The sequence below is a fragment of the Marmota monax genome, unplaced genomic scaffold (genome assembly GCF_021218885.2).
Source record: "Marmota monax isolate L192 unplaced genomic scaffold, Marmota_monax_Labrador192_F-V1.1 WCK01_AAM20220418_F8-fsc00048, whole genome shotgun sequence".
Lineage (NCBI taxonomy): Eukaryota > Metazoa > Chordata > Mammalia > Rodentia > Sciuridae > Marmota > Marmota monax.
The window spans coordinates 2,004,074-2,019,807 of record NW_026694895.1 but is presented as its reverse complement, the minus strand read 5'-3'; the positions used below and the strand labels follow the sequence as shown (position 1 = coordinate 2,019,807).

Sequence of the window (15,734 nt, the reverse complement as noted above, 5' to 3'; positions counted from 1 at the left end):
ATTTTCACAATGTTTATAGTAAGCTATTGCCATGGTTAAATGTCATTCAACTAGTAGTATTATAATTTTTTTTCCTTTTTAAAAATCTATATATTTTCATGTTTCCAACGTAAACACAATTTTTTTCTTTAATAAAATACCTGCAATGAAAATGCTCCTTTTGGTTGCATTTACTTGACACCATCTCTATTGACAAAAAAGCCTTTATGGCTTTTTTTTTTTTTTTGTAAGTAATGAATCATTCCCTTTGTCTTAGTATCTCAAAAACCTGTCCCACCTCTACTGTTCGTTCTTTTCCTTCTTTTATAGTAATGATTGTTTCAATGTTGTTTTTTCAAACTTGAAAAGTTGGAGACTATATTTTATTCATTTTTATATTTTCAGAGTTAAACAGTATTTAGAGCATCAGACATACATCCGAAGAGATTCATCTAATGAACTAGAATCTTAAAAATCAGCTTGTCTTTCCATTTTTCTTTGCTTCTCTTCCTGTGGAGTGGATATGTGTGTTTGTTCCTAGGTTCTGCCATGGAAGAGTCAGTCTCTACTGCCCTTTATCCCCTACTGTTAAGAGCAGTAGCCACTAAGTGTAAAAAATCAAAACAAAGCACTTTCCCGTCTCCCCAGTGGAGTGAGAGCAGTGAAGCCCAAATAATGCTTAGTTACCAAAAGCCCCGCCAGGTGGCTAATCGAAAGGGTATTGATTTTAGCTAGTAAATAGCCCTTAATATAGTTGGAACCTGGGTTGAATATGCAGCCTGGTAATTAGCTAATAAAACAAACAAGGGCTGGAGAGAAGGTGGCGCAGTTGGATAAGTAGTGGCCTGTCATCCAGGAAGCTTGCCTAGGTCTAATACCTTCTCACACGAAGGGCTTAACTTCAGGACTCCACACCTAGTGTTTTCAGCCATTAAATAAGGAAAAAAACTATAAACCAATCATAGGGTGTGAGATATAACTAAAAGCAGTTGTAAATGTTTTGCAAATATTACATGGACTAGAAATGCTTCCTGAAGACACAGATGTTGTGATTTAATAATCTTATGTGGTCAAGTTTAATAACTATTTTAGATCATTAGGATAATGTTTAGTGTCCCAGGATAATTATTAAACAATTTTCAATCTGTTAAATCATCTGATTCAGACAAATCCATAGCCTGAGTTGTTCTCACATTATCCTGCAACTGCTCAATGACATAGAAAAGTGGCAGAGGCCAGTTGCCGGGAGAGAAAGTTATCCAGATTATCACTTTGAGAGAGGAAGAAAATCAGGAGTAGATGTTTAGAGAGCTAAGGCATAAGAGAACAGATTAAAGTGGAAAAAAGGAAAAAGATCTTAATCTAAATCAGAGATGGAAATTTGAAACCTAGAGGTAAGATTCAGCATCCAAATGTATTTTATCAGAACTGCACAGGGATTTTAGTTATTGCTTTTTATTTTTAAGATTTTTGTTTTTAAGATGCTAATTTTTTTCTTAAGGTCAAAATTGCTTTACGTGAAAACTCTGGATTTCCAGTTTATTTTGAAAATTCAGAGGATTTAAGAACATTGAGCCTAATCCTCTCATGACAACAATGGACAAGGGCTTTGTAGAGGCTGCCCCTTAATTTATGCTAAAATTTTGATTAAGAAAATCTTAAAAGCTTACTAAAACTTGGAAAGAAAAATAAATGTATATTAATCTAACTCTAGCAAAAATTGCTAATATTTTGCCATATTTCTTATAAGATTAAATACTTGTATCTATGCATTTATACTTTTGCTGAACTGTATTAAAGTAGAGATGTTACTTGATCCTTAAAGCTAAGGACAATTTCCTATATAACTGGAATATTATTTTCACATTGGAAAAAATTAATTGTACTTCCCTTATGTCAGTTTTACTCAGTTAATACTCAAATTATCACACAGTCACTCCATTTATTCATTACTATAACAAAACATCTGAAGCAGACAAACTTTGAAAAGATGTTTATTTAGCTCATAGTTTTAGTTGCTGAAAGTCCAAACAACAGGTGCAGGCTCTGGTGAGGGCCTCCTCTTAACTATGTCACCTCATTGTGGACGGAGATGTGAGAGGAAGCAGTTATATCTCAAAACAGGAAGCCAGAGAGATTGGGTGGGGTCAGACTCAGGCTTCTGTAACAAGGCTTTCTCCAGGGTTCCAGGAGAAATACCTTAATCCCTTCAGAAGACATGTCTTTAATTGAGCTAAGACACAGTAGGTCCCACCTCTTAAAGTGTCACTCTCTCTCCCAGTACTGCCATCCTGGGGTAGAAGCTCACAAAAGGTGAACCTTGGGGGAAAAAGCACATTTAACTCATAGCATTCCCCAACATGTCTTTTACATTCATTTTCTTTTCAAGCTGGCCTTCAATTAAAACAATCATAACCAGTTATGCCACGTATGTCACTTTTACTCTAGATCAGGCCCCCTCCCTTTTTATTCTTCTGTAACATTGTCTTGTCAAAGGGAAGGAGTCCGTTGTCTTGTGGACTGAAACTGAAATCTGAAGACTCCATTAATCCAGGTCTAATATCATGGCAAAAACAATTCAGTAGTGATAACAGGAGGCACATAATGTTTGGTTGTCCCAGCTAACTGGTCCTCCTCAGTTTGATCCCCAGGTGAAGGTAGCGGGCCAACCCTGTCAAAAGTGGCATGTTTCCCCAATTTTCTACACACCCACCACCCCCTTTTTTTTTTATACTTGCTTAATAAACTCATTTTATCCCACTCTGGAGGCATATATGAACCTTGACTTGTAGCACATGCTTCAGTGTGGGCTGAGTAATGAGAGCATATGCCCTTGAGGAGAATTACAGTGACTGGCACATATGTACACTCAGCAAATATTCCCTGAATGACTGAGGTTAGAAACACCTTAAAGGAAGTAGTCTATGAGGAGAATTTGGTAATTCACGTTAGTCTTGTATCTTTCCATGTGCAGAACACAGTGTACAGCTCCAGGAATTGGTTTGCTATTTGAACTGGACAAAAATATGTAGTCCCAAAGGAGAAGTTAGAACAAGGAGGTAAGAATGAATTTAAAATTCTGCAAAGTCAAGGTTTTGTGTCATCTAGGCCTTGTATCCACAAAAGGCCCTATGCAGACTGGTTTTTTCGCAGGCAGATATTGAGACAGGGAATGACAGGTTACTAATTAGGGTTAATACTTATGCAAGAAAGAGGACAGAAATGGGATTGGGCAGAGGGAGAAGTAGGATTGTGATGGAGTCTCAAAAAAGCCTTGATCAACCCCTAAGGGAGTTTTAGAACACACACATGCCATCAGAGTTATTTCCCAATTATCTAGCTCAGTCTTTCTACCCCAGTCTCATTCTATCATGGGATGAGGACTGGCCCAGCAAAGGAGGGACTATGAATGAGGAAGCTCTCTGTACTCTAGGTGAATTCTGAAGGAGTTGGCTGAAGATGCTTCTAGCAGGTGAAGAATAAGTCCTGTGTGAAGGAGGATTGGAGTGATATACCAATCTGTTTACTACAGACCATACATTTAAATATATATATATATATATATATATATATATATATATATATATATATGTGTGTGTGTGTGTGTGTGTGTGTGTGTGTGTGTGTAGGGAGAGCTGTTGAAACATTCCTTCTGATAAAGATCTGCTAATTATTAACATTAAAACACACCAGTCCTGTCGCCGTCGTAGCGGCGGAGCGGAGCCGAGCTGATCTGATCCAGGAGCGCGGTTATCCGACCGGCTGGGTCTATGGTCGCTCCGCGAGCCGCTCCGCCGGCTGGTGCTTTTTTATCAGGGCAAACTGTGTTCCATGGCAGGGAACTTTTGGCAGAGCTCCCACTATTTGCAGTGGATTTTGGATAAACAAGATCTGTTGAAGGAGCGCCAAAAGGACTTAAAATTTCTCTCAGAAGAAGAATATTGGAAACTACAGATTTTTTTTACAAATGTTATTCAGGCATTAGGTGAACATCTTAAATTAAGACAGCAAGTTATTGCCACTGCTACAGTCTATTTCAAGAGATTCTATGCCAGGTATTCTCTGAAAAGTATAGATCCTGTATTGATGGCTCCGACATGTGTCTTTTTGGCATCCAAAGTAGAGGAATTTGGAGTAGTCTCAAATACAAGATTGATTGCTGCTGCTACTTCTGTATTAAAAACTAGATTTTCATATGCCTTTCCAAAGGAATTTCCTTATAGGATGAACCATATATTAGAATGTGAATTCTATCTTTTAGAACTAATGGATTGTTGCTTGATAGTGTATCATCCTTATAGACCTTTGCTCCAGTATGTGCAGGACATGGGCCAAGAAGACATGTTGCTTCCCCTTGCATGGAGGATAGTGAATGATACCTACAGAACGGATCTTTGCCTACTGTATCCTCCTTTCATGATAGCTTTAGCTTGCCTACATGTTGCCTGTGTTGTACAGCAAAAAGATGCCAGACAGTGGTTTGCTGAGCTTTCTGTGGATATGGAAAAGATTTTGGAAATAATCAGGGTTATTTTAAAACTATATGAACAGTGGAAGAATTTTGATGAGAGAAAAGAGATGGCAACTATTCTTAGTAAGATGCCAAAACCAAAACCACCTCCAAACAGTGAAGGAGAGCAGGGTCCAAATGGAAGTCAGAACTCTAGCTACAGTCAATCTTAAAACATTCCGAAGAATTCCGTAGTGGACCACTTGGAAATAAACCATTGGACAGATTTCAGTAATGTCTTCAGTGGAATACAAATGAAAATGAATAGCTTGTTTCTGTCAAGCATATTGGGAATTGATTTTATTTTTGCAAAATAAATTTTTTCTTTACCTAATTTGATTCTAGTACATAATTGATAAAAATCTCTTAATTATAAAAGTTTGGAAAGGTTCTATGGTGACCTACAGACAGACATACATAGACATTTCATGATTAATAGCTTTTGATTAGTGTATTTCTTAATTTGGATGAAAGACATTGTAGCTTTTTACTAAGCCAGAAAACATGAAACATAATTTGTTTAAAATTCTGTGGTCATTGAGGGACCAAAAAAAGGACACAAAGTCAATATATGAGGGTCCCCCCCCCTCTGGAAGTTAAACTTTAAAACTGTATTTAAGGAATAAAATCTTACAAAATCCTGGAAGATTTTGATAATGATGTTGATAATTTCAGGGAAATTAATCAAGTACCTATTGATTTTAAAATGTATTTTATTCAGTAGTTTGGGTGTCTTGCCATGGAAGATACTAGCCCGGCCTATCAGGAAAGTGCAATATGTATAGGATACTTTGACATTTTAAAAGCTATATTAATTCCGTAACCATTTTGAAATGCTGGGCAAACTTTTTTTAAAAAGTGAATCATACATGAAGTTATTTGCAATTAATTCAATTAATGAGACATTTTGAAAGTTTAGTTGGATAAAATACCATAATGAGGTTGAAATTTTGATAAATTTTTAATGTTGATTTTTAATCTGCTGTGAAAAAAAAATTTTTATAAGATACGTGCCCTAGTTTAATTTTGTGTCTTCATGTGGATTTACAGATTTACTGCAGGTATCCTGAGCCAGGAATACAATCAGGTTTCAGGCCAGTTTGAAACTGGCTATTCTTAATTTTCATGAGTGTAGGACCATCAGATTCAATGTTATGTCAGTGGACTGTGCTGTCTGTGGAACTTAATAAATTAATCATTTTCTTCAGACCTGAAGGAGAGTGATAAAACTTGGAGTCATAGGATATTAATGTACAATTTAAGGATTAACAAATTTTCTATAAATAAATTGTGAACAATGGATTATTAAATGTTGACTTCCTTCCTAGTATAAGACTGCAAGAATAAAAGTAAATTCTTCAGCTAAAAAAAAAAAAAAAAAAAAAAAAACACACCAAAAATGTCAGTGATGTATAAAAGGCCCAGCTTTAGAATGGAAGATGAGAATCACTGCCAAAGGAAAACAAATAGAGGTAGCTGTATTAGTTTTCTGTTGCTGCTATAACAAAATTGACACAAACTTAGTGGTATAAACAATAACAATTTATTGGCTCACAGTTGTGAAGGCCAGAAGTCCAAAATCAGTATCACTGAGCTGAAATCACGGGTTTGGTAGGGCTACACTCCTCTTGGGGGTCCTAAGGGAGGATCTATTTTGTGTTTCTGTTTGCTTCTGGTGGTTTCTGGCATTCATTTTCTGATTGTGTTTGCATTTCTCTAATCTCTGCATCCATGTTCACACTGTCTTTTACACTCTGTCTATATAGAATGGAGATATTTGTAATCTCCTTAATACTTTTTAAATGATATATATTGCCGCAGTCCGGCTGGCTGGGCAAAATAACCGGGGGGTGACGAACAACTTGTGTGCATTGATACAGCAGGAGAAGGAGCCCTTTATTGCAGGACAGGAGCAGTATTTATACATTCCACACAGCTTATCTAATTAGCATAAACTAGATACATCAGTCAACCAATAAGGAATCTCCACACTTAATGGCTTGTTTTTGTTACTTCTCAAACCACTCCCTCTGGCATTTTGCCAGGCACCATCCAGACTTGTTTACGAACTTTAACATTCCCCTGGCAAAATGCCAGGTGTTATTTTGACTTGTTTACAGACTCTAACAATATATGACTGTATTCAGGGCCCACACTAAAAATTCAGGATAATCTTTCCATCTCAAGATACTTAATCACATCTGCAAAATCCATTTCCCCTCATGTAAGTTAACATTGCTAGGTTCCAGGATTTAGGATATGACTATCTTTTGGGAGGCCATAATTCAGTCTATCACACTGTAGTTTTTAATCTTTGATTTAACTTTTATTAGTCTGTGCTTTCCCTTGACACAAGATTAGGTGCAAAAATTGTGTCTAGGGAAAAAGTACAATTTTAGTCTGCATTATTTTGAGACCCACTTTAGGAAGGCCTTTGCGAAGGCAGGACTTTTGTTCCACTTCAAAATTATGAGAGAATCAGGTTGATAGTGAAGAGCATATGCTTAAGAAAAATTGTCTTGCTCCACATTTGGTTATTGAAATAATTTTAGAACACACGTTACTCTAAATTTGCCAGAAAAAAAATTTTAGGTGCCATGACACCGATTTTGAGCTTTTAATGATATGTCAAGTCATTTCAATTCTCAGAAACTTGGAGAGGGTTAAAAGGTAGGCACAAAATGAATAAAATTATTTATTTTCAGTGTGGTCTAGAGAATTTTAAGATGGATTTTTTTCTATTACATTTTAAAAATTTCTCCTTAACGGATGTCACATTGAGCCATTCACTTCTGTTTTATACCCTCCTATAGAGTTCTTTCAAAAATGAACTGCAGTTTGTAACCCAAGGAAAACGGAAGAAAGATGCTGTACTATTCTTCTTTAGGCTTTGTGTGATGATTTTATTGATAGAGGGGGATTTGGTTTTGAGGCCAAAGTATTTGCTGAGGAAACAGCTCCTGTTACCACTAGCCTTTCTCTCTGGATATAAAAGTCTTCTTCTTGGCCTGGCAGAAACTAGGTTAATGCATAGGTCAAGGCTGCTGAATTAAGAAACAACACCCTCATTGTAAAGTTGATCATTGTACAGAGACAAATATTGTCCAATTTTGTTATTGTTCTATTTTTTGCTGTTCAGATTCATTAATTATTTTAAATGGTCTTGTAACATTAAAACTGGTGGTCAAGTTTATTTTAAGCATTTACTGCTGAGATTTAAACCACCTCCAAGTTACATAACAGCTACTCCAATGCAGAACTAAGCAAAGATCCAATTTCTTGGGCTGTTTGTCCTGGGCTCAGTTACCTCTTACACAGAGATGATAACTAACTTTCTTTTGAATCCAGTTCTCCATTTCATTTCAGCTCCCACATCAGAACCTAATACTTATTCATGTTCTCTGCATGTGTTTCTTAGGACATTTCTGCTTACCCAAAACTTTCCTGTTGCTGTTAAATAGGAGGCTGTGTTCCAGAGACAATATTTTTGAGTTTACTCCACCAACATTTGCAAACGCTTGTTTTCAGTTCTATCCTATCCTAGGAAACAGTGGGTGACAGTCTAGGAAAGAAGTACAGATTTCTTTTACCCTCAAGACATTTAAATCTAAGTTTCTCAGTGCCACTTTATATTGATGCTTTAAACGTTTATTTTAAGAATACTTTCCCAGATTCTTATAAACCAGGAATAAAACTTAAAGTACCCATTTAAAATATATTTAGTATTTTTATTTCATCTTTTCAAGGATCATATATTTTCACCTCATTCCTGATCTTAACTTTGAGAATCACTGACATGGGAAGACTTTCTGTTGGATATTTTTAGCTGTCTATAACTCTGCTGTTAAGAATTTACAAAGTAATGGCTGCAGATGTAGCACAGTGGTAGTGTACTTGCTTAGCAAGTGTGAAGTCCTTGGTTAAATTCCCAGTATCCCCAAAACTAAATAAACAAAAAGGAATTCAAGTAATGAATTGATGGAGAACTACTGTATTTAGTTCTTGGTTAGCTTCTTAGTGTTTGCAACTACTGTTAACAATGGATAAGATTACAGGTATATTTAGTACTTCTTAATTCCTGTAAACTACTTAAAATACACCAAACTTAAAGAATAAAATAGAAAAGAAAGTGAAAATTTAAAGTTCAGAACAAAGTGTCTTGGCAGGAAATTAGATCAAGAACCAGAATGACCATGGTTTAGGGAAGCAAACTGACTGGTGATATTTTTATTGACCAGCTATATACCCGGTATTTTACACATATTATCCCTTTCAATTTTAGTTTGGCTATTTGCTAGCTATGTTGACTTGGGCATATTGCTCACAGTTTTGTACCTCAGTTTCCTTAGTTTTCAAAATCACCCCCCCCCAAAAAAAAACCTTACATATTTTGTTAGGATATGTAACCTGACACAAGGTAAACACTTTGTGAATGTTTACTACTAACATCCCTCATTGATGAGGATATTGAGGCTCTGGGAGGATAGAGAACCAGATTGTCTTTGGTGAATGAATAAGAGGATGCATGTGAAGCTCATACAGAGTTCTTGATAACAAGCCATTTCTCTTTGTAGTATTGGTTCTATGTTTAGCTAACCTTGTAATCTTAGGTAAGCCTTGGTTTCACCATTTGTAAAAGAGAAGCGTGGAGGTTAATAACATTTATGGCCCCTTTCTCTTCTAATATTATATATTTTTAATTATGATCTTCAGTGACCAGTGAATTTATTTGACTTTGGGGAAATTTTGCATATCTTTAGAAATGATCTGGGATTAAAATATTTGACAGCAGGTCTGTGGTAAATGGCTATTAAAAGGGCATGGTAGAATCATCAATGAAACTGACAGAAATCTTGTCTGATCCCTTTAGTTCTATTTACTTTTGGTTACTTGCCTTTAGTTGAATTTAAAAAAAAAATCACTAGTTTTGAAGGTCATGTGACTAAACAGTATATTACTAGTTTCCTATTAGCTTTATACCCTCTGATTTATGGGACATGATGATAATGGTTGCCTAGGTTACTTTTCAGGGACATGAAGCTGCTTTTGTTGAAATATCCGACTTCACTTATGCCTGCACAGGTGTCTGAGGGGTGGTGACTTTTGACCTCAGAAGACTGAAAAGCCCACCCTAATGCCCCCATTTTCTGAAATGCATCCCATGAAGATCCATGAAGTTTTCTAGTTTTTGTCTGTCTGTTTTGGCTTACAGAATTTTTAAAAAATATATTTTTAGTTATAGATGGACAATGCCTTTATTTTGCTTATTTAGTTTTATGTGGTGCTGAGGATCAAACCCAGGTCCACACATGGCAGGCAAGTGCTGTACCACTGAGCCACAACCCCAGCTCCTGTCTTACAGAATTTATATAATATTTTAGAAAGATGAAGCAGAGTTTTCAACATACAGTTTGTACAGAAGTGCAGATTCTAAGCAGGCATCAAGATGAGAATATAGAATGACTGGTTTTTTGGGAAATGAAATATCCTGAAAACAGCCATTCTAAATATATAAATAAATTCATCATATCTTTGTTGAACATCTATTAATTATCATGCACTGTGCAAAGAACTGAAGAGTTCCATAAAACATGGCAGTTTCTGTCTTCAATGCACTAAGATTCTGAGAGAAAAAAACCAACCAAACAAAAAATATATAATGTAATGAGAGCAACATGAAAAGAAATCTATTACAAGAGATAAGTAGACCTAAAAGGAATAACTTTACAAGAGGAAATACACATTTTTGAACTAATCTACCCTAAACACATAGAAGACTCAAGAATTTTATGTAAGCACAAACCATTGATTACTTCATCTCCAATCACCTTTTCCCATGCTTCAGGCCACCTGCCTCTTCATCGTCCTGTGTGTGTGTGTGTGTGTGTGTTTTCTTAGAATAGAAATCAGGGACATCTGAGATATATCCACCTAGCTACATCCCTAGCACTTTTTATTTTTTAATTTTTAATTTTGGGACAGGATCTTGCTGAATTGCTGAGGAGGGCCTTGAACTTGTGATCCTCCTACCTTAGCCTCCCTGGTTTCTAGAATTATAGACATTTGCCACTATGCCCAGCCAGTCCTGTTTCTTTATCTGATGCACCTCCCCAAGCACTTGGGTAGGTGTATTTAAATGTTGGGTCTCCCCACTCCATGAAGAAACTTTTTTGCAAAGCTTCTTATTTCAGAGATTGACATACTGCAATGTGGACACAACAGGCTTGGTTCAGTAACATCAGTGGGTTCTCTGTGTTCCGCAAGTTTCACCGGTAGCAGCTGGGTTTCAGATGTCTTAGTAGCAGGTGGTCAACACTTCAGGCTTGGGAAAGGAAGAACTTCTTGCTCATTTTGTTATGCTGTAGTATAAGCAGTTATTTAAATTCACTTGAAAGTACTAGAAAGATGAAATAAGTGAATGGAAGGCACTCAAGTCTTTGGTAAGACAGGAAGGAAGGAAAAGGAGAAAACTTCAGGTTTTGTAGTTATGTGAAAGTGGAAACCCATGACTGTCCTGAAGTTTTCTTGGGTACATAAGAAAAGAGTTAGGTGGCACCAAAGTTATCTGATACTGGCAATCTGAAAAACAGTAAACATAGTTTCTTTCCAAGTGCTTAGTCATGCTTATGATGGCAAGGAGAAATATTTGAGACTCTTAACTTCCCTGAAGTCTTGGTCTTCAAGATTGTTCCTGCTGAAATGATTAATTTATGCTTCTGAATGTGGTTATGATCAATGTTTCCATTCCCTGCCCCCTGTTTTCTCTTTGTAATCCCTAAACCTGTTTTCATTTGGCTTGCTTTAATTCCTTGAGTAAAAAGAAGCAGTAGTGTTTAGGGAGAAGTGTTTTTGTTTTAAATATGGTTTATGGAATAATAATTCTGAAGAACAATTCCTAAATTCATAATTATACCCCTTTTCCCTTTGAAATTATTTTAATAATGAAAAGAAATTGCTTAGACACATGGGAAATTGTGTTCCTGATAGGTATTCCAGTCACCAACCAAACTCTTTGACTGAAATTCTTGTCACAATAAGGGTGAGAGATAGGGGCAGAGACAAGAAGGCTGAAAGCTGCTTCAGGTATTCATAAACGGTATCTTTAAAAGTCTTTTAAAGCATTAAGTATTAGACTACAAGGAAAATGTGTTTTTATGTTTTATTCCAATTAGAAAACTTTGATGGAGTAAATAGAGAATACTATTTTTATAAGTTTCTGTGGGATCTTAAAGCAGAATTATAAATCTACACAATTTAAAATTATCTAGTATTTCATTTCTAAAACATTAACATTTCTATATGCTCTAAACAAATTATGCTCAGGATAATTACTAGCCAGCAATGTTTTTATCCAGTAAATGAAATTATCTCCTATATAACAATTTCTTATTTAATTTATTTTATTCAAGGCAATAATTGAGATGAGATGTGTATATGGAGAGCCGGGAAATGCACAGCAGAGATGTGTAATTTTGGAAAAGAATTTCAATCTCAGTTGCAGGCTGATCAGATTAACAACCTTGACTCTTCTCCTTTACCAGTTCTCTATACAAATCTTTTTTCTTCTGTAGTCTTCTGGATTCCCACTGGATGTTTACCCTCCTTCTGCTTTCTGTTGTTTCTTCAGGCCCTTACTTTGGCAAGTAAAATCATGTCCAATGCTTTTTACTCTACCTTCTCCCATATCCAAGTCAGATGGAGGTCTGACAGATGGCCATGGGTTATTGATGAAAAGATCCCTGTGGGCTTTGTAGCTAGCAAGGTGATGAGGACTTGGGGGAAAGCAGACACAGGAGGGCCTGGAACCAATAATTCACATAAGCATTCATTTCAATCAGTAAACACTTAAAACATCTACTATAGGAACTATGATAGGCACCATAGTAAAAAGTGGTATAAGAGATAGTCTCCATTTTCCAAGCACTGAACTTTTCTGGGAGAATTAGTGGGAAGAAAATCCAGGACTGGCACCAGATTATATTTCTTTGTTGAGTAATTTACTGAAATAGATAAAAGTTAGAGATTTGAAAAAACAAATGTGAAAAGCATTGGTATATTACAAGCGTTCTCAACTTTGGCTGCTCATTATAATCTCCTATGGTAGCTTTTAAACAATGGTTTTCAAACTTTAGTGCGCAAGAGTATCTGGCTAAATCTGATTACTAAGCCCGTCCCAGAGTTTATGAATCAGGTAGTCTAGAGTGAAAAAGAATTTGCATTGCTATCAAGTTCTTAGGTGATGCTGATGCTGAGTGGTCCCAAAGCTATACTTCTGATAGCCACTGTTTTTAATTATAAGGATTTTCAGGTCTTGCCTTCAGACTCATCCAATGGGTGTAAGGATGGAAATCTGGTATTGTTCATTTTTGGTTCCTCAATTTTAATGTAGGTCTAAGGCTGAGAACCAGTGTTCCACTGTATAGAGAATGGTTGACTCGCTGAAGTTGCTGAGTTTGGGACTCAATGAATCTACACATTCCTATAGTTCAATTTGTAGGAATTCTGCTGTTTAATCATCTTAAATAAATGACAATATTTGATTTAAAAAGCAAGACAACAAAAACAACTCTGAGATTGTTGTTCAAACTAATTTGGCTGCCTTAATTTGTAGAGTCTTTCAGACTATACCTGGGTACTTTCCAATGCCACCTTAAAAACATTTTAGGGGTCTTCTGTGGAAAAATCTTCAAAGAAGCAGGGTCCATTAGAACCCCATCTGAGCCTTCCTTGGACTTGTCTAGCCCTCAAAGTTCCAATAAGTGAGCTGGAGTGGGCATGCTCAGTGGGCAGGGTCGGGTTTGCGGGGTGCAAGTGGGAAGCCTGTTACTCAACTGCAGTGGCTTGCCTCCTCCCCCCACCTGTACGAGGCTGGGCCCAAGGAGCCTGTGCTCAGCATCCCACCCCCTGGTGACTGGGCTTGGTCTTCTCTGCGGGTCCCAACGCTGACATTCTGGCAGGGGGTCAGGGGGCCTGGCGCGCCTCCAGTGCGCGCGGCTGGGGGCAGCCGGGGTGAGGGACTTGGGCTCTTACGGCGGGGTCCCAGGGGTCCGCTTGCCTCCTAGACTCGTCTCTAGGCCCAGGGAAGCCTGCCTACCCGGCGGTGCCGAGTAGGGGAAGCCAGATCTGGGGGCGGGCGACGAGAAATCAGGTAAGCCAGCTCTGCCGGCCTGCGGGCGGACGAGTGTCTCCCCTCTCTCGGGCAGATGGCGTGGGTGGCCCGCATGGGGAGGGGACAGGAAATCCGACACCTCCACCGGCTTCCCCGGCCTAGCTCAGCCCTGGCTTTCCCGTCTGCCAGCCAGCTGGCAAGGCGGGGCGGTGAGGCTGGAGTTCGGCATGGCCAAGGCGCAAAACAGGAACCGCAGCTTGGGGCTAAGGCTATTACGTCCGCTGCGGCGCGGTCCTAGCCAACGGGACCGGTGTCCCCGTGTCCCCGTGTAGTCATATTCATTGGGCAGAAGAGACCTCACTCGCTCGCCCCCCCCCCCCAACCCCGACCCGGGTTCACAGCTCACTTCCGTGTTTCCCCGCTGGGCCGGAGGAGCCTGGGCCCTAGGTACCCGCCTGGATGCGGCGGCCCGGCCGCCAGGGTCAGCCCGACGGGAGGGAGGCGGCGCTGGAGGGGGAGGAGGAAGTCGCCCGGGAGGCGGGGGCCGGCCGTGCAGGGCGGGTCGGGTTACACTCGCCCAGCCTGACCCGAGTGACATCCCCGCGCGCCTCGCTGAGAGCACAGGGCCGAGCCTCAGATCCTCGGGGGGAGGCTGACTCCGCCCTGGCTGGAGGAACTAGGTGCTCCTGCCCGCTGCCCCTTCGCGCGTGAAGATTAATCTCAGGTGTGTGTTTCCTGGGCGATCCCCCTCCTGGTCCCTGGGGTTCTAGGGGGGAGTGGTCCCTTTCTGATCCCGGCGATTCTTGTGGGGCTCTGGTGTTGCGGTAGGTGGTGGTGGTGGCGGGAAACTGGAGAAGGATTTAGAATTTCTCCCCATCCACGGAAGACTCGTTCTCATTTGGGGTTTAACTGTTTACGTTTTGGAGGGGAACTAGGGTTTATTGCATTTGTAACACTTAGAAAAGTGGCAGGGCTTTAGGGCGGGGTTTGGTATCTCTGTGAAAGTATATGCAAACTTTTAGCTTGTGAATGTGACTAATCTGATAAGAAGGATTGTTGCTTCTTTCTGAGGCAAGGGTGGGAACCATTCTCGAAGGGGACAGAAGCTTCTTTGAGAAACTCAGCTTACCGGGGTGTGACCGTCTTTAGAGGAAACGGAAGGTATACACTGATGAACTTAAAACAGCCTCCACTTTCCACGTAGTAACTTTGATCAGCAAAAATAGATTTGCAAAGTGCTTTGGCAAGAAGGTGCATCTGGGTGAATGAAGTGCTGCTTCTCCAGATGGTCTCTAGACTGTCTTCCACCTTGTTCAGAGGAACATTCACTCTAGGAAAGCCTTCCTCAAGAATTCCAAAGTAATTTACAAACACATATTCGCACCAAGTCTCAGTGACAGGGACAACCCAAATTACACAACACATTATAAATATCATAGGAGGCAACTATAGAACTAGCTAACAGCTAATTTAGTCTACTTGTATAAATAGGTGAGGGAAGGAAGTTAGTAAGTTACACTGAGTTTTTATTGCTTAAAATTGTTAATATTTTGCATACATTCCAAATTTAAGAGATGTGATTTTTTTTTTCTTTTTTCTTTTGGAGTGTGGAGGGTAATGGTAAGCCTCACATTGGAACCAAGCACTTTGTCCTAACTACTGACTATTCCAAGTCTCTAAGTCCCACAGTTCTTGGTGACCATCATATGAGAACTGGATGTTATTGCCCAAGGGATACCACGTGCAGCCTGCGGAACCTTGCTGATGTGGGTCTTGAAACCTCCTGGTGTTTCTCGCAGGAACATTATGTCAAGTTATAATACTTCCTGGATTTTAGCAATTCAGCTCTTTCAAAATAATGTAGCAATACCTTAGTGAATAACACATAAGGATGAAATTTTAGTTTTGAGAATCCACATTGTTAGATCTATGCACTTTGATAGCTCTGTCACTTTATGTTATAAAGAATTTTTTAAAAAGACCAAATGAAATATGTATTTTTCAATGGGTGCATTATAGAGATACTAAGCACCATTGAAGCTCTGCCTTAACCTCCTTTTGATTTATTAAAATATAAAGTTGTTTGGCTGGTCCATAATTAACAAGAGGGTCACAAATATACCAACTGTCAGTAGG

The 15,734-nt window shown here is 38.8% G+C and overlaps 2 protein-coding genes and 1 long non-coding RNA gene across 12 annotated transcripts in view; 2 read left to right on the top strand and 1 right to left on the bottom strand.

Annotated features, from left to right (window-relative positions):
* The first annotated feature begins 3,678 nt into the window (after nucleotides 1-3,678).
* On the top strand, nucleotides 3,679-5,860 carry LOC124080844 (cyclin-C). Its single transcript, XM_046426915.2, has one exon. The coding sequence runs from the start codon at nucleotides 3,811-3,813 to the stop codon at nucleotides 4,660-4,662; it is 852 nt and encodes a 283-aa protein (XP_046282871.1). The 5' UTR covers nucleotides 3,679-3,810; the 3' UTR covers nucleotides 4,663-5,860.
* A 5,774-nt stretch (nucleotides 5,861-11,634) lies between these two features.
* Nucleotides 11,635-14,201, bottom strand: LOC124080838 (uncharacterized). Of its 3 annotated transcripts, none has more exons than XR_006847868.1 (2): nucleotides 14,005-14,201; nucleotides 11,635-12,489 (listed from the first exon to the last, which is right to left on the bottom strand). It is a non-coding gene; the product is annotated as an uncharacterized LOC124080838 (long non-coding RNA). The 3 variants fall into 3 exon arrangements; XR_006847870.2 differs by lacking the exon at nucleotides 14,005-14,201 and adding an exon at nucleotides 13,584-13,983; XR_006847872.2 differs by lacking the exon at nucleotides 14,005-14,201 and adding an exon at nucleotides 13,118-13,407.
* Nucleotides 13,495-15,734, top strand: part of Gpd2 (glycerol-3-phosphate dehydrogenase 2) — a 195,388-nt gene continuing 193,148 nt past the window's right edge. For 3 of the 8 annotated variants that reach the window (XM_058573516.1, XM_046426899.2, XM_058573515.1), the window contains exon 1: nucleotides 14,143-14,322. The gene's annotated coding sequence lies outside the window, so the exon portion shown is untranslated. Of the gene's footprint in view, nucleotides 13,638-14,141; nucleotides 14,323-15,734 lie in introns of those variants that run through there. The other 5 variants (XM_046426900.2, XM_058573513.1, XM_058573514.1 and 2 more) reach the window with 3 other exon arrangements.

Excerpts from the sequence above, each read along its gene's own strand:
- LOC124080844 (XM_046426915.2), top strand. The coding sequence starts at position 3,811 with ATGGCAGGGAACTTTTGGCAGAGCTCCCACTATTTGCAGTGGATTTTG.